We start from the raw sequence: 19,047 nt of genomic DNA, 5'->3' as shown, positions 1-19,047 counted from the left end.
TGTGAGCACAAAATATCTTAACACAATGTGGCCTACATAAGGGACAAAGAGGAGCCCTCCAATGCCTGTGGCCTTTTATTTAACAACTTTCTTTAGTTAAGACTTTTCTTTAGGGATGAGAAAAACAGAGATAAGGAAAGGTAAGTCAATTATGGTCACAAAACTCAGTAATTGCCAACACCAGGATCCCACTGAGGGAGCTCCTCACCCCAGAAGCAAATCTCCTCCTGCACATCCCAGCTGCTCCTGCTGATATAAGTCACAGTTTGGTGGTGAATGAACATCAAGGAAGAACAAAGCCTGGACACAGTGCTGTCAAGCTTCTAGGCTTATGCATTAGGAACTTGTTGTCAGCCTCTCAAAGGATATACCTGCCTATCCCAGTCTCCTGCAGTAGTAGTCAGATGTTAGCCTAAATGTAGCCATCCTTCAGACCACTGTTGATATGACTGGTCTACAGTGATGCAGCAATTTCTGACCAACAGTGGCCTGAGCAATGCCTTCAGTGCTCCTGGGGAAGATAAAGGCAAGGAGCAGGTGATGCTTTATTCTAGGCACACTGTGTCACCAGGACAGAAGGTCAGAGGGCCATACCAAGAGTCTCCATGGCTGGTTCAGATATATGTGAACTGGGCTCATCATACAAAGCCAAAGTCATCTGAATTCATTTTACTAATGAGATCTGTGAGGTCAGACCACATAAAGTAACAGCTGAAGATGCTCTTGGCCCCAGGAGCATGTCAATGACTGATCATAGCATTTCTTTCAAACATGCAGCGGAGAGGCCTGGTTGTTTTAGTCTTCACCAGAAATGTTTTCCTGTATCTTCCAGAGGCAATGCAACCTTTAGTTTTATAACAAACATCTAACAACTATCAAAATTTTTCTGTAATCTTAGTTGGGATTCTGCCCATAGAGCCTCAGGTCCAGCTTTCAAAGGCTGCTTCTGACCTGACTTCAGACCCGGGTCTCTGGTTCCTTTACAACTAGGCTGAACTCTGCCTTCAGGCAAATGAGCTCTTCTGCACTAGGCTGAGGAGTTACAGAAGGGTAGAGTGAAAAGGGACAGGTGGGCACAGTCACTGACCATTTACTTTGGGTGGCAAATAAAGTTAAACATAGTGTATAAGTTCCTATGTCTTCTGTTTAATATGATTAATTTTACATAAAGGGCCTTAGTGGGTATCATAATTGTTTTATGAAACTCACAAAAATCCCATGCTTCCTTGAGATCTTTCCTACCATATCCCCTCAATAAATAAGTTTCCTAATGATGACCACGTGCTGACTCCTATACTATATTTGCTTCTGTTCCTGTGGCAAGACTTCTTTCATGTTCTCAGATGCTGTTATAGGAAGGAAAGGGAGTCCTGGTTGAAGAGTTGATGGTGCCTCTCAGAGGCGCCATAGCTCCACAAACACTACTGTGGCACAGGGACCCTTATTGTGGTGCCCCTTCCCGACTCGGGTGGGTGGCTGGTTCTAGTCACACCCTTCACTTATGAAGTGGATAGCTTCTCTATGGGATCAGGGAGGACAGAGGCAGCAAAGCATAAGGAAAGGAGAAGTGGGAAGAGTAACACCCTGTAAACTTCAAACAGGAGTAACATTTCTCTTCAGCTTCCACGAACATCATTTTCTAAGGGGAAGAGTACAGCATGAATTGCCCAATGCCCTTCTGAGAATTTTTAGTTAATAACAAGAAGATCGATGGGTGACAACAAAAACATCTCTTCATTCTTGGCATGGCAAAGAGACCACATACCTCACAAGTGAGTTCCTCAAGATTGCCCTTCTTGGTTCTCTTGTCTGACAAAAAATGAGTGTTTAAGCAGATGCCCACCACACTAAGATACTGCAGTGAGTAGGGCACTGTCAGTAAATGGAATTCATTATTTGCTTCTATAAATGCTGCTAAGCTTCAGTCTCCTGGTTGCTCTAACAGCCTATGTTTTAGTCTCTCAAAAATCAGCAATCCCTGAAGCTTATTGTGTGTGTGTGTGTGTGTGTGTGTGTGTGTGTGTGTGTGTGCGCGCGCGCACGCGTGCATGTTCATGTGTGCATGTATGTGCACACAGGCACATGTGCATGCAGCTTTTCTACAGCAGCTCCCTGTCCAGGCCAGACTAGGAGTTCCTACCTCGAGACTCACCATTTGCATCATGGGAATATTCTACGCCAGACACAGTGCATCTTCGGAAAACCATCTTATTCTCAGTTAAAGTGCCAGTTTTATCTGAGAAGATATACTGTATCTGCCCTAAGTCTTCGGTGATGTTGAGAGCTCGACACTGCAGCTGTGAGTCCGTTTCTTCATCGTACAACTCTATATCCTGATTAATGAAGTAGACTTGGCATACTTTAACAATTTCAATGGAAACATATAAGGAAATTGGGATCAAAACCTAGAAGACATAAGGCATACAGGAACAACTGTGAGGAACAAGGAGATGAGAACTAGTCCAATCTATTCAAATGACAAATGACTACAACCACAAGTAAGTAGGGACTATACTGTACCTTTAAGGGCTTAACCAGGTTGGTTTAGAGTCAGTAATGAAAAAGTATTAGGATTGGCAAAGAGTTTAAACTAGGACAGCCTATGGTGTCACTGCAGAGCAGAAATCCACTATCATGTCTGGAAGAATGGTAACCATGGCTTGGATAGAAGAAAGCATTTTCATATTACTAAGTTGTGCTTGACAGAAGCTATGAAAGGAAAGAAGAGAAAGAGAGAAAAAAAACACAAGGCACAGTCAGAGTCCTCATAAGCAAAGTCACCTTGCACCACAGTGGCAATTGGCCCCCAGGCTCTCCCAGGGCTCCTGGCAACAAGGAGCTGCCCATCCCATGGACACAACCCCACAGTTCAGAAGAGACAGTCTTTCCAGAGGCTGGTTGTGTTGAGGGACAATTTCTGTGATCTTGTACGATATAGAGCAAAAGGGAAGAAGGCTTTGAGGAGAATATTCACAGTTAACACTTTGACAATTTAAGAATAATCTTCATGAAATCAATGTTTAAAAAACATTTTTTTTTTGAGTAACAGTATTGAACTAACCAGACTAAAAGACTAATTTGGGAAGTTAAATAAGTCTGTTTCCATTCTATGAAGCACATGTGATAAAAGAAGCAGAGCTCCTCTCGTAGGCAAAGGCTAAGCAAATGACCTCTGTCCACTTTGTGTTCCTAGGATGATACTCACTGTCCCTTCCCCACTCTTAAACAGGCCTTTTGGGCATAGACTCTTAATTAGTGACGAGGAGCTGCTCACGAGGCATGTGAACTGATAATACTAATGGTAACAGTAATAATGATAATAAAAACCAATGCTGCAAAATGCAATGTGATATCCTGAATTGAATCCTGGAACAGATAAAAGCACATTAGTACAAAGACTAGTAGAATATGATGTCTAAGATTTAGTTCATGGCAAAGTACCAAAGTTAGTTTCTTGTTTTAGACAATGCACCATGGTAATATAATATGTTCACATTAGGGGACTCTGGGTAAGGGACATATGGAAACTCTCTGTACTCTTGTTTGTAACTTGTCTATAACTCTTAAAAAATTATTCCAAAATAATAATTTTGGGTTTTTAAGAAGTAATTGAATGGAAAAATAAAACAAACACAATGATCAAAAAACCAACCCCCCAAAGCTTAAGAATTTTAGGAATAGCAAAGGAGAAAGTTAACTTGAAAAGCACCCAAAAAGACCCCATAGAAAAATTAGGTGGAAAAGTAAGTAAGATGTAATACATTAGGCAGGTATATTTGTGGTCCTCCCAGATGCAAAATTTGTAAGGAAATTATCAGCAGAGTAATATGACTTTAAATTCTTACCAGATAAATAAAGCAATTATCATATGGTACTTAGTACTGTTACCTGCAGAACTATTATCATTGTCAAAAATGAGTAAACTGCAGCTGTGACTGGGGATAAAGAGCTGCCATCAGACTCAGGGACATCAAATAATGATTTCTTCTCTTGATACCGCCATACCCACAGTCCATGTCCTATAGCAACGTTCAAAAAGAAACATCATACATCTAAATGTTAAAATAAGACACTGCTACTGCAAATGAAAGCAAAACTTCAAGACTTGACACAGGCACATTTGGCCTCCTTAGTCTGCCTTGCCATGTAAGACAGCAAAAACACATGACCAGTACTGGTGGCACGAACAAGCAGACTGCTGGGAAGCACTGGTTCTTAGACTCTTCCTCATATCAGGCATTTCCCATTGCTGGTACTGAAAAGCAAATGGTCATAAGGCAGAAACTGGATATGCGCTGGCAGCTATAAATGGGAAATCCCCAAGAAGATTTTCCCAACATGTGCCTCAGAAAACATCAGTCTTGCCATTTGGCCCTGGATACTTCCCATTACTAACCTTCGCTACAGATTCAAAATGCAGATGTCATAGACTCCCAGAAGCCAATGGCAATGCACATATTTCATTAAGTGGGTCACACACCTATCTGATAACAGAAATCCTTTTCATGTCCCATACACCTGTGTTTTTTACCACTGAGCTCCACGACCACATCACACCTGTCTGCTTCATGACGGGGGCAGGGGATGTGGTGAAGACCATTTACCCAGAGGTAAAGGCAGCATGCCAGGTCTGAAGGCCATCGAAGGCTGGAGAGTACCACAGCCTGTGTGCAATCTAACTGCTAACCCCTTCTTAGCACCCAAATACTTTTTTTTCCCCTCTTCTCATGGAGTTCTCATTAGTAGCATTTGTGTATCTCCTGATATATTATTCTCAGTTTATCACCAGGTTACTAATGCTTCTTCTACCAGAATCATTACTACTGGTGTGATTAAACCATTCTTCCATCCAAGAAGCTGCAAGTTTGAAAAATAGTATCATTTTATCAAGATCTTTCATCTAGGCATCTCTAACATGGCCCATGTTGATACAAATGGCCCTTCAGTCTAAGTGGATGACAAATGTGTGTTTTAACTTTAGAGTTCTGGATCAGAATGAGTTGTCAGTAGCCCACCAGGCTCACCTGGAGGCTGTCCAGCAGTGCCCTCTTATTCATGACCCATGAAGGAGACTTACCGACCGCAGAAAACAGAGACATACAAACGAGGAGGAGGACACACCAGAGCACGTCGCAGTTCATCTGCCTCTCAAGTTGGCTGCGCTTGTAGCGGGGCCCGCTGTTGTTCAGCAGAGCCTTGGTTTCATGTCCTGCAGGGGAGCATGAGGGGCATGGTAAATCAATGCCCAACAGTGAAGTGTGGAGCTCCCTGACTGGTGAACTGAAGTACAGTGCTGCCATCCAATCACACTTACAGGCTAGGCTCAGTCGAAAAAGCAGGGTATAAAATTCATCTTAAATATGTAACCACCATGGAGAAACAATGGAAATAAATAAGCTAAAATGCTGAGAGAACACTTTGGTTAAGATACTATTAGAAATTTTGCTTCTGTTTTTCTGGTTTTCTAAGTTTTTACAATGGATACATGCTGCTTTTATAATCAGGAAAAAAAAGAAAGAACAAGGAACAACATTCAAGAACATACAGCAGAGGCGGCAAGCCAGCATTGTCACAGACTACCTGTGCCACAGCCACACCTACCTGCATAGATGACCATGCCAACAACAGCTTCCGTGTTTCTGATGGTGCATCCTCGCAACAGCAGGTTTTCTTTATACAGCCCAGCCTTTTTCCCATTGTCATGTATACTGTTGAGGAAAAGGTAGCATGCATCACATGGATGCTTCCCAGCACCTCATGTCCCAAGAAGCACTACCTTGGGGAAGGAAGGCCTAGACGCTGGTCTGGGAAGGGGCACGGGGAACTCCAAGAGTGGGTGGCTTGTCTCAGTGGACCTCTGCAAGAGCCGAGAGGGAGCTGGTGCTCACTAGTAGCTGGGCAGGACTCCTAAAATCCTGGAAAATAGGGGTGCTGGGAGGATCTTTTCTTCTAGTACTTAGTCTTGACTCCAGTTCCCGGCATAGGGCACCTAAAACTCTTGTAATTTCCTAAGTGGTATGAGCATTAGCAGTATCTTTTGTTCTTATATTTGGTCTCTGACTCCAGTTTTTCCTGGCATAGGATACTAAATCCCTTTTAACTTTCTGGGTGATACCAGTGTCTTTTGTTCTAATGAAGCCAGTCTGGGTGGACTCCTGGATGGGGTTTAGTCACCAGAAAGACCAGGCCATGATTAGAAGCTTAGAGTTTTCAACCTTACTGCCCATTCTCTAGAGTGGACAGGGGCTAGAAATTAAGTTAATCACTGATGATGCCTATGTGATGAAGCCTCTGGAACATCCCAATAGTTGGGGTTTGGAGAGCTTCTGGGGTGGCGAACACATGGAGGTGCTGGAAGAGCAGGGTGCTCAGACAGGGCATGGAAGCTCTGCACCCCTTTGCACATACCTTGCTCTATGCATCTCCTCCATCTGGCTGTTCATTTGTATCCTTTATGATACTGTTTTATAATGAACTGGTAAACAGTAAGGAAATTGTTTTCTGAGTTCTGTGACATGCTCTAGCAAATTAACTAAACCTGAAAAGGGGATTGTGGGAACCTCTGCTTTATAGCACATCAGTAGAAGGACAAGTAACAACCTGGACTTGTAACTGGCATCTGAAGTGAGGAAGTCTTGTGGGCCTGAGCCCTTAACCTGTGGGACCTGACACTATCTCCAGGTGGTGTCACAGGATTGCTTGATGTGTAGGAAAACCCCACAGGTCAGAATTGGTGTCAGCACTGCAGGCCTATTTTCATCACAAGGATAGACCACAGCTAGAGAGGGCAGACCTGGGAGCAGTGAGGCCTAGTTAGAAGTTGGCCAGGGAAGGCTGCCAGGTGGTCTGCCCACTTCCTGCTCATCATAGAGAACACTGCTCATCAGTACCTTGTGTTGTCACAAATACACAAATCCTTCTTTTTCTTTGAGTTTTTATTTAAATTACAGTTAACAAAGAGTATAGTCTTAGTTTCAGGTGTACAATATAGTGATTCAAAAATTCCCTACAATACCAATGCTCATCACAAGTGCATCCCTTAATCCCCATCACCTGTTTGGCCCATCTCCCCAGCCTCCTGCCCTCTGGTGACCATCAGTTTGTTCCTACAGTTATGAGTCTGTTTCTTAGTATGCCTCTCTTTCTGTTTTCCCCCCATGTTCATTTGTTTTGTTTCTTAAATTCTACACGAGTCAAATCATAAGTAACTTGTCTTTCTCTGACACATTTTGTTTATGATAATACTCTCTAGCTCCACCCATGTCACTGCAAATGGCAATATTTCATTCTTTTTTTACGGATGAGTAATATTTCATTATATATATACTCTAACTATTCTTTATCCATTAATCAATTGACAGACATGTGGGCTGTTCCCGTAGTGTGGCTATTGTAAGATAATGCTGCTATAAACACTGGGGTGCATACATCCCTTTGGATTAGTATTTTTGTATTCTTTGGGTAAATACTTAGTAGTACAATTGCTGAATTGTAGGATATTTCTGTTTTTAACTTTTTGAGGAACCTCCATACTGTTTTCCACATTGGCTGCACCAGTTTGCATTCCCACCACTAGTGCAGGAATGTTCCCCTTTCCCCACATCCTCACCAACACTTGTTGTTTCTTATGCTGCTGATTGTAGCCATTCTGACAGGTGTTGAGGTGATATCCCATTGTAGTTTTAATTCGTATTTCTCTGATAATCAGTGATGTTGAGCATCTTTTCATGCGTCTGTTGGCCACATGTACGTCTTCTTTAGAAAATGGTTTCTTAATGTCTTCTACCCATTTTTTAATTGGATTATTTGTTTTTTGGGTGTTGAGTTTTATAAGTTCTTATGTACTTTGGACACTAACCCTTTATCAGATATGTCATTTTCAAATATCTTCTCCCATTCCATAGGCTGCCTTTTAGTTTTGTTGACTGTTTCCTTTGCTGTGCAGAAGATTTTTATCTTGATGAGGTCCCAATAGGTTATTTTTGTTTTCTTCCCCTTGCCTCAGAAGACATATCTAGTAAGAAGTTTCTACAGTTGATGTCAAGGAGGTTAGTGCCTGTATTCTCCACTAGGATTTTAATGTCTTCCTGTCTCACAGTTAGGTCTTGCATCCATTTTGAATTTACTTTTTGTGTATGGTGTAAGAAAGTGGTCCAGTTTCATTCTTCTGCATTTTGCTGTTTAGTTTTCCCAACACCATTAGTTGAAGACACTGTCTTCATTGCATTCCATTCCACTGTCTTCACTGTATTCCATTGGATATTATTTCCAGCTTTGTCAAAGATTAATTGACCATACAGTTACAGATTCATTTCTGGGTTTTCTATTCTGTTCCATTGATCTGTCTGCTTTTGTGCCAGAGCCATACTGTCTTGATCACTATAGCTTTGTCATATAACTTGGAAGTCCAGAATGGTGATGCCTCCAGCTTTACTTTTCTTTTTCAAGATTTCTTTGGCTATTTGGAATCTTTTGTGGTTCCATAAAAATGTTAGGATTGATTGTTCTAGCTCTGCAAAAAATGTTGTTGGTATTTTGATAGGGATTGCATTAAACGTGTAGATTGCTTTGGGTAGTATAGACATTTTAACAATATTTGTTCTTCCAGTCCATGAGTATGGAATATCTTTCCATTTCTTTGTGTCATTGTCATTTTTTTTTTTAAGTTTTATTTATTTTGAGAGAGAGAGAGAGAGCGAGCATGAGCAGGGGAGGGGCACAGAGAAGGAGAGAGAGAATCCCAAGCACTGACAGTGCAGAGCCTGATGCAGGCCTCAAACTCATAAACCGTGAGATCATGACCTGAGCCAAAACCAGGAGTCAGACGCTTAACTGACTGAGCCACCCAGGTGCCCCAATTTGTTTTTTTAATGTTTATTTATTTATTTACTTATTTATTTTGAGAGAGAGGGTGGGGGGAGAGAGAGGGAGAGGGAGAGAACATGTGAGAGCACAAGCAGGGGAGGGACAGAAAGCAGGAGAGAGAATACCAAGAAGACTCCACATTGTCAGCACAGAGCCCAAAGCAGGGCTTGATCCTAAGAACCATGAAATTATCCTGAGCTAAAATCAAGAGTCAGACTCTTAACCAACTGAACCACCCAGGCACTCCAATTTCTTTCATAAGTGTTTTATAATTTTCAGTGTATAGGTCTTTCACCTCTTTGGTTAGGTTTATCCCTAAGTATCTTATTGTTTTTGGTGTAATTGTAAATGGGATGGATTCCTTAATTTCTCTTTCTGTTGCTTCATTATTGGTGTATAGAAATGTGACAAATTTAGAAAAGGGAATGGTATTGGTTTCAGCAACATTTTCTATATCCTTTTTTCTTATAAAAAGTCATACAGTTATTAAAAACATTAAATTTTAAATGTGGTACATTCCATTTTATGGGTTTCCTTGTTGTTTTGATTCAGAGAGACAGTCTAAGTATAAGCCACTGGTTTTCAAACTTATCCTCTTGATCCACTATGGATGGCCTCTTGTCATCCATGCAGCCAGAGCACCCCATGCTAGGATCACAGTGGGACAGATATGGTCCTGGAGTCTGAAGAACAAGGGGAGGCCTTGGAGGCTTCTGAAACTAGAGTAGGGGTCCAGCCTACACCAGGCAGTGCCTCCAAAGGGGACTTCAGAAAAGCTACCTTCTCGCATCATCAGTAGACAGCCTCCCCCTCCCACACATGGATAGCCCAAACTCCTCTGTGGTTCTTGAAGCTCACCAAGGACACCTGAAGGTGTTTTCCCTCACACCAGTTCTTAGCACAGTGCCACTGACATGAAATAGAGTTGGTACGCGGAGGTACGAGGTCAGAGGAAGAATACAAGGTTTCTGGGGAAACCATACTTCCTGCCACATCTAGACCTTGGTCACTGGAATGATGGGCCAGGGCTGCCATTCAATCTGAGACACAACCCATGTTCTTCACAACAAGGAAATGATTGTATTTTCTGATGAAAAAGACAGGCTAAATCATAAAGACAAGGCCAAAATGCATGGTAGGGGGATGCATTTTCCACAAGCCTGTTACTTAATTGATACAGCATCAATGTTTCTGCAGAAGGTATGCAAAGGAACACAGTGGGGTATTCAAACAACAGTGTGTCTATGCCCCCATTTGGCAGTTCCAGGACAGAATGAGGTTTTGCTTTAAAAAAGATTCAAGACTGAAAACCTCACTGTTGGATAATGCATCAAGACCTCAGTATACATAAGATGGTACATATAAAACACCATTCCCACCTCTGGAATGAGAGATACCTATGGCCACAGTTCTCTTGGTAACAGCTGGAGATGGACACGATTTCTGAGGGAGAGTGGTAAAAAACAGTTTCAATCAAAGTTTCCATCATGCTTACACAAAATAAGAGACAAACTCAATAAAAACAAGAAAAAACATTTTATATTAAGCCTTCTTTGATATGACACACTTTTTAGCAGCACTGCACTTTCTTTTTTTGCTTAATTTTTTAAATGTTTACTTATTTTGGAAGAGAGCACAGGTGCACATGCAAGTAGAGGAGGACAGAGAGAGAAAGGGAATGTGAGCAGGGGAGGGAGAGAGACAGGGTGGGAAAGAGCATATCAAGCAGAATCTCAAGAATCTCAAACCCCAATGAGGGGCTCAATCTCACAAACCATGAATAAGATCATGACCTGAGTTGATATCAAGAGTCAGCCACTCAACCGACTGAGCCACCCAGGTGCCCCAGCAATACTGTGCTTTCTTATCAGACCAAGACAGAACAGAACTCGTTACCAGCAGGTGCACAGGCCTGTGAAGACTACAGCCACAAGGACAGGCAGTGCACAGACATGAATGGCCTTTCCTGAGTGAACGGCCGTTGCATTAGAAGAGGGAGGAAGGCAGGCCAAACTCCAGAAGGATAGCTGAAGAACAAGGGGAAGGAAGACGATAGCCCTGTCTTGGTCTTCAGAGAGGAAAAATACTCTCCGAAGGCAAAACAGGCCCAAGGCCAAGCAGCTATGAGGCCTGATTCCAGGAAGACACACTCCATAATGTTGTCCTCAATACCCACTTCTTTGGTATGGGTTGATGTAAGCTCCCTGCCCTGTAATTCATTTGTTGAAGCCCTAACCCCCAGTACCATAGAATGTGACCACATTTGGACACAGAGTCTTTAAAAACGTAATTAAGTTAAAAAAAGATCATACGGATGGGCTCTAACCCCATGACTGGTGTCCTTATAAAGAGAAATTTGGACACAGAGATAGACAAGCATAGAGGTTAAAACCACATGAAGACAGGGAGAAGACAGCCTTCTGTAAGCCAATGAGAAAGGCTTCAGTAGAAACCAATCCTACTGATACTCTGCTCTCAGGTTTCTAGCCTTCAGAAATGTGAGATGATAAATTTCTGTTGTTGGGGTGCCTGGGTGGCTCAGGTCATGATCTCAGGGTCCTAAGGTTGAGCGCCATGTTTGGCTTCGTGCTGGACATGGTGCCTCAAAATTTTCTCTCCCTCTCCCTCTGCCCCTCCCCTTGCTTGTGCATGCTTGCTTGCTCTAAAAACAAGCAAGCAAACAAACAAATTTATTTCTATTGTTTAAGCTGCCTGGTCTATGGTGACCCTGAGCACACTGACACATCCTTTAACATTTCATCTGAGCCTCTGAGGAAAGCTTTTCTGGTTCAAGTCTCCCGGCATCCTGACTCATCAAACCAATCTCTTCTAAATCAAAACTGCCCCAAAGTACAATGTGATGATGAGATAGCTGTTTGGTGAGAATGTCCTGTGCACTGGGAAGCACCACATGCAGGCTCCTTGGGAAATGGCAGAGTTTAGCTAATTAACAACCTGCCTGGCTGCTCTTTCTCAGGAATCGTAATGTCTCCCTGCCAGCACTGGCTGTTAGTAATGGGTCTTGCACGTCAGTCCTCGTTCCTCCCAGCATGTGAAGGTGCTAACAGGACCAGCAACAAATAGCAATCCATTGGTTCAAACACAGAGGTGCAAAGTATACTTGTCCAGGGTCACAGGCAGTAGCATGAGAGTTCAGGAACCTTGAACAGCAGCCTGCAGCTCTCTCCCTTCCTCCATAGGTCACATCACCTCCAGCACTTGGGCCCTCCTGTCTGCTCCATCCCAGATAGTGGTCCACCTTCACCCTGGTCACCATGACCAGCATCCTTGGGTGTCCTTCTTGCCCCCTCCTCCCTCATTTTTACACTCACTCAAACACCAAACCTTAATATTTCTCTCCTCACTGGGTATTTCTTGAATCCACCTCCTTCTTGCTCCCTCTGTACCTCACTACCCTAATTTAGGCTTCCACATTTCTCTGCTTAGAGCCTGCAACACACCCCTTGCTGGCCAGCATGCCACCAGCCTTGGTCCCTCTTATCCATTTCTCACACAGTCACCAAAGCAACCTTTCAGTGTGTGCATCTGAACACTGCATTCTCCTGGGCACATCCTGTGTGAGCTCCTTACTTCCTCATGCTCGATACACATGGCCAGCTGGCTCTGCAACACCTTTAGGGGTCCTTCCCATGCAGGCTTAAGGCTCCAGCCACCTCACATTGCACATCCTTCTACCCACACTGCCTCTCATCCCAGGGTAACCCACCAGCCTGGACAAGTCTGGCCTGTTATCCTGGGCTCACATTTTATAGCCTTCAGGAAGATTATCTGGGTTAAGCTCCCCAGGACCTATAGACAGGAAACTGTGCAGTATTCTTTGATGCCTCCTTCTTTGTGTCCACTTCTAAATGTGAGCTCCTCAAATTTTATTCTGTTCTGCAACCCAGATGCCTACCTCAGTGCCTGGGAAATGTGAAGGCTGCCTTGTCCCTGGCCTCAGGTTGGATCCATCCAATGGTGATGTCAAAAGGGCAGGGGAGTGAACAAGGCAAGGGAGGATGGGGAGGTTATTCCCTGGCACCTTTTGGGGAGAGAGCATTGGGCCGGGTATGTCCCTAGACCAGGGCTGTGTGACTCCCCAGGTGACTTCTTGACCTGAGTCCCAGGCGGCCACTCCTTCCCTGGAACCATTGGACTCACAGGGGTGACACTTCAGTTGCTACTAACTCTTGTAGCCGTACTCACTCCTGCTTCAAAGGATCTCCACTTATGTGAATTATCTACATGTAGAAATAACTCAATTGTGTGTTTTATGCCAATGTTAGATTTTCCTGATATGTAAATATGTCAATTAAAAGTTATCAAGGTAAAATGAAAACTTTCCAGTTTTAATGAGTTCAGTTGGTGCAGTTATAGTTCATCTTAATGCCTGGTTATTGGTAATGAGAACATCTTGGACATAAACCCACACAAAGCTCCATCCAGACACTGAGTAGGAAGGGTGAGGGACCATGAGGGCTCTCCTGTTAGTAATGGTCCTGATGATGAAGGACCCAAAGGCAAGCTGAGGGCATACACAAGCTAGCAACTATCCCCACCCCCACTCCCATGGGATAGGTGTGACATTCCTCAGGCACTTCTAGCTGCCCAAGAACAAAGGAAAGGGAAAAACCAATGGTTAACTGACTGAGATCACAATCATGCAGGACAGGAGTCTCCATCAGTTTACAAATGTCTTAGTAAATTACAAGAAAAAGGCAATCTTGGGAATCTCAGTCAGTCAAGCTCTGACTTTGGCTCGGGTCATGATCTTGTGGTGGTTCGTGGGTTTGAGCCCCACATCAGGCTCTATACTCAGAGCCTGGTGTCTGCTTCGGATTCTGTGTCTCCCTCTCTCTCTGTCCCCACCCCCCCAAAAAAAACCTAAACATTTAAAAAATTGAAAAAAAAAAAGAAAAGAAAAAGGCAAATTTATCAATAGCCTAATCTCTAGAAGCCTATAGATTCAGTTTCCTGGAGCCCCAGCATCACCCTCCCCTCCATAATGATGTTGGGGAACAAAGGCAAAAGGAAATGGTACATAGAATTAAATTTCCATGAGGCTCCTGGGTGGCTCAGTCTGTTAAGCCTCCGACTTCAGCCCAGGTCATGATCTCAAGGATTGGGAGTTTGAGTCCTGTGTTGGGCTCTGTGCTGACAGCTCAGAGCCTGGAGCCTGTGTCTCCCTCTCTTTCTGCCCCTCCCTCACTTGCTCTCTCTCTCTCTCTCTCTCTCTCTCTCAAAAATAAACATTAAAAAAATTACACAAAAAATTTTCCTTATAATGTGCAGCCCATTGACAAATACTTGAGGCAGGCAGAGTATAACATTTTTCCAGGAACTCCCTACTGTCTTAATGCTAATACTTTACTAGAGGGAAAAAAAACCTTAGATTGACAACAGCTGGGCCTCTGGTATCTTTGGAGTCCTCTTTAGTATATGGAAGTCCTTTTGGAGGCTTCTCTTTTGCCTTTACTTCCTCTAACTCCATAGCATATAACCAGTCATTCTTCACAACCCCAGTGCAGCTCTTTCTGCCCATGGGTCCTGTGCCCATGCTTTAATAAAATCACCTTTTTATACCAAAGATGTCTTAAGAATTCTTTCTTGGCCTTCAACTCTGGATCCCCACCACTCCAAAACCACATCACTGATGTCTCCTATAGGGTGACAGTGGTAGTGGAGTGTGTCATCTACAAGGTGGGGATTCTACCCCAACAAGCACGCTTAGGCTCGCAATGGCAAGTTCCCAGCCCTATAAGGTCAAATAAGACTCTGCACCATATAGGGAGGGAGCTCAGAGCTCACTCTGTGGAGAACTCTGGGATAAGAAATAGAACCTGGCTTTTTACAACCTGAAATGGAATTTTAGTCCAGACCAAACCAACCAACCTCTCTGCTTTATTCCTAAGGTAAGTGAAAATATTTGATTGACTGGTGGCCTCAGAAGTCACCCACCATATGCCATGAAGTTGGCTGAGCACATCTGAGCAGGGTGCCCAGAGCTGCTGGGGCATAGGGCTTCTGAGCTGATTCCCATTCCCATGGGCCTCTCTGAGCTGCAATGCCTCTGGGCAGGAAGAGGGCAGCCCAAGGGGTAGAGAACAATCAGGATTTGGTTAGTGCTTACAGGAATGTCTTAAACAGTGAGCATTAAAGTACACTGGAATAATGAAGCTCCTAACACTTTTCTTTTTAACAGCTTGAGATACATTTCACATACCATAAAATTCACTCATTTAAAGTGTATGTGGTTGAGTGGTTTGTTTTTTGTGTATTCAGAGTTGTACAGCTATCACTATCATCTAATTTTAAAACATTTCCATCATCCTAAAAAGAAACCCCAGATCTATTGGCAGTCACTCTCCATGCCCCTTCCACTCCCAAATCATGGCAACCATTAATGCACTTTCTGTCTCTAAATGATGTGGGAAACAAATGCAAAAAGAAAATATAGATAATATTAAATTTCCTTATAACCTGTAGCCCAGTGACAAATATTTGAGGCAGGTAGAGGATGACATTTCTCCAGGAACTCCCAAATGTCTTAATGTTAATGCTGTGCTAGAGGGAAAAACAACCTTAGCTAAACAACAGCTAGGCCTCCAGGATCCTCAGTCTTCTTTAGCATATGAAAATCCTTTTGGAAACTTCCCCTGTCTTTATCTCCCCCAACTCCCAAATATATAATCAATTGCTCTTCACAACTCCAGCAAAGCTCTTTCTGCCCAAGGGTCCTATCCTCATGCTTTAATAAAACCACCTTTTTGCACTGAAGACATCTCAAAAATTCTTTCTTGGCAGTCGGCTCCAAATCCCAACACTTTCCACATCATAAACACATTCCTATTGGAGGCATTTCATACCAGCAGAATCACACACCAAGGCTAACACCTCTCTTATGAAGTGTTCTAATTCACCTCATGCTTCACCCAGATTCTTTCTCTCCATTCTCATGTCAGCCATTGTTATCTCCAGCATTAGGAGGAAGCCACGTTCTGAAATGTGGAATAACTTGCTCAGTCAGTGGGCAAAGCTGGAATTCAAACTTGGTTCTTCTTGCTGTAAATCCAAGCTTAGGTCTCCAACTGCAAATAGCTAAAGTTTTAGTTCAGATTGGATGGTCCAAATATGAGTGAAACCTGCTGGTATAAATGGTGGCTAGGCTTGGCCTGATCTCACGGCCGGAGTGAGGCTACAGGGCAGCAGCTGAGTCAAGACTGAAGGAAGGTCACCCTCAGCAGATAATGAAAGCTAGCAAACCAGCAGACTAAGGAACTGGCTGCTGATCGGCTCCATGGACCTAAACCGAAGATTTACCACCCAAGCTAGTCCCACCCCTGAGCATAAGGACCAATATGGGAACTGAGGTCTCCCTTTTCTCTGCCCCAAACAGGACACAGTGGTGTGAACAGGCCCCTTCCCTGATGCTCACCTTACCTGTCCTCCTCTCCCCTCACTCTTCCTGAAGCACTTCACCCTGACTGTGGCAGGGCTGCTCATGCTATTTGCACCACAGTCACCAGAGGAAAAAAACTTTTAACTCAGGGTCATCTGTGTCCTACGTCCAGAGGGTGTTGGTCTGCTGAGAGAGAGGCTAGCCACATCCTGACCTTTCTGTAGCCAATCCAAAATGCCTGCCTTGGTGGAAATAGCAAATCATAATTAAACAGCAGTCTAGTATGCAGAGGCCTGAATGTGCAGCACCTAGACTACTGGGATTTGTGTCCAGACTCAGAGGCGAGCCTCAGTGCAGGACAATTTGTTGGAAAAAGTAAGGAGAAAGCATGGCAAAACTAGAGAGTAGAGCAGGGAAAGATTCATGCAGCAGGGAGTTGCCCTTCTTGCATTACTTTCTCAGGAGATGTGCCAGCGAGGGCCCTTGTATTAGGAATATTTGCTGTAGGCATCAGCCAGAGAAGCCGAGTAAGCCTGGCTGGCCGTGGGGCAGAATGATGTCCACCTAAGTGGCCATCTTCTAAAGAAAGAAGCGTTTGGGGGTGCCGAGTCAGCTAAGGGCAGGGTGTGGAGGCCATGCAGTGCTGGAGGTGAGTTAGGAGCTGCGTGATGTTACCCCTCATTGATCACCAACTCCCCACACTTGAAAGTTACCATGCCCCCATGTAGATCTCCACCAGCCTGGCTTTTTGTTATCTTCTCTTTTCCTACTAAGAGTCCATCCCTTTTCTTTGAAGCTTTCAGCTCTAGCCCTGTTCTTGCTTTTTAAGCCACATTTCTAGAAAGAGTGGTGGAAAAATATAATTCCTCTTCTACCTCCTGCAATCTGGACTCTGCCCCTCTGGGTCTATACTCCAATGGTGTAGCCCTCCCATTTCTTAGGCTGCCTGTGGAGTCTAGCATGCAGATTTTCTCCTGAGTGTCCCTGCTATGCCTCCACCATTGTACCATCCTTGGAACTACATCCCTATCACACCCAAGGACACCTGCTCCTACCTGTGGGGTTATTCTGTATTTATTCCTTTCCTTTTTTCCCTAGCCTTCTGTCCATGTTCCTGGGCCTCTTCTCTGAGTTCATACATGACTTGTAGGTAGAGGGTCTTCAAACCTGACCTTTAGCTCCTACTCCCCTGAAGTCCTGGCCCACTTTTTTTTTTTTTTCTATCAAAAAATGTCACTGCACCTTATGCACTTGCCGGCCCCTCAAACTCAGGAAATCTCAAAACCCCATTTTCCTTTCTTCTATGGCTTCTCCTAATAAACACACTGAAGACAAATCTCTCTCCCCTGGACACATTTGTGTTTTTGCCTAAATCTCTCTTCTGACTCTTTTATCTCCCTGCTCTAAAGTGTCATCTATAACGGTAATATTAACAACAGCAGCAACAACCACAATAGTTGCAAGTATTTATTAAGCACACTTCTGAAAGATTTGTGTGTATTAGATTGACTAAAACTTTGCACCAAGGACTTGAGGGGATTCCTGTGATCTTCCCCATTATACGACAAATAAAGTTAAGCAGATTGCCCAAGGTTATCTAGCTAGAAAGTGTGGGCTCCAGAGCCTGCTGGCATCAACACTAAGCTGGACTTGTTTAATAGCCCTATGACAGGAGTGCCTGGGTGGTTCAGCCGGTTAAGTGTCTGACTCTTGGTTTCAGCTCAGGTAGTGATCTTGTAGTTCATGGGATCTAGGCCCATGTTGGGCTCTGCGTTGACAGTGCAGAGCCTGCTTGGGATTCTCTCTCTTTCTCTCTGTCCCTTCCCCACTCATGCTGTCTCTCAAAATAAAAGTGGTTTTTTCGTGTGTTTTTTTGTTTGTTTGTTTTTTAAGCCCTACGACAAAGGTAGTTCCTGGAGGGCAAGACTAAGAGCTGCGGACCTAGGGTTGAATCCATTTCAGTGTTAATCCAACTCAAGCGCAGGCAACAAAAGTATGAACAGTCATGAGAGCACAGGAGCTCTGCATCTTTCAGGGGTGTTGGAGGAATCCCACAGAAGAGAAGACAGACTACAAGACAGTCTTTGGTGAAGGATGCCTACTCTTCTTCCTTGGTAGAGTTGGCTCCCCAAAATTACCCATGAATAAGAAGATACATAGAATAGTCTCCCTAGAGGATGTCCTAACACCCTTCAAAATGGTTATTTTAGGGTCTTTGGAAACCCAGCATCTGCTCCATTCAGCTGATGTGGTCCTGGAAGTTCACAGTAGTGCTAAGAATAGTGCCATATATGAAGTCCTGGGGACAACGGGTTAAAGGGCCTCTGGCCACAGAGGCTGGAAAAATCCATGGCAGACCAGTTATATGTGAGTAGTTGAGTATTCTCCCCCTAACTTTTACATACTGCATTTTAACATTTTTCTTAACTTTTATCCTCTTTTAGTTGGTTCCTTTAAGGGACGATCTAACATTTTCCAAGTTCTGATCTTCAGGCATGGATCAGCAATTTCAGTGGGTGACTAGGCCATCTCTTGGCAGCACACACATTTCATTCACCCTTTACTACTTAACACTTTTCATTCAATGATCACCTTGCAGCATGACAGAAAGTCTCCTGAGTGGTGGGCAGAGGCAACAATGCTGGATATGCCAGTGAACACAAAGATTCAAATATACACTGAAAGGTCATGGAAAGGAAGCTCACTTCCATAAAAGAGAGCACCCTGCCTCACCCCCACATGTCTGTGGGGGCCACTCTGTGCCTGGACCACCAAGCAGTGGG

At 43.8% G+C, this 19,047-nt stretch overlaps 1 protein-coding gene across 3 annotated transcripts in view; it reads right to left on the bottom strand.

Annotated features, from left to right (window-relative positions):
* The window catches only part of ATP10A (ATPase phospholipid transporting 10A (putative)), a 194,172-nt gene that overhangs the window by 33,648 nt on the left and 141,477 nt on the right, over positions 1 to 19,047 (bottom strand). For all 3 annotated transcript variants that reach the window (XM_086711333.1, XM_086711332.1, XM_086711334.1), the window contains exons 4-7: positions 5,602 to 5,708; positions 5,078 to 5,209; positions 3,889 to 4,019; positions 2,153 to 2,405 (exon numbers count right to left, since the gene is read on the bottom strand). In XM_086711333.1, coding sequence (XP_086567459.1) covers positions 2,153 to 2,405; positions 3,889 to 4,019; positions 5,078 to 5,209; positions 5,602 to 5,708 — 623 coding nt within the window. The remainder of the gene's footprint in view (positions 1 to 2,152; positions 2,406 to 3,888; positions 4,020 to 5,077; positions 5,210 to 5,601; positions 5,709 to 19,047) is intronic.

The sequence above is a fragment of the Puma concolor genome, chromosome B3 (genome assembly GCF_028749965.1).
Source record: "Puma concolor isolate L17-30 chromosome B3, mPumCon1.1.hap2, whole genome shotgun sequence".
Taxonomy (NCBI): Eukaryota; Metazoa; Chordata; class Mammalia; order Carnivora; family Felidae; genus Puma; species Puma concolor.
Note: the sequence above shows the minus strand (reverse complement) of the source record. Positions and strands in the feature narration are given on the sequence as shown.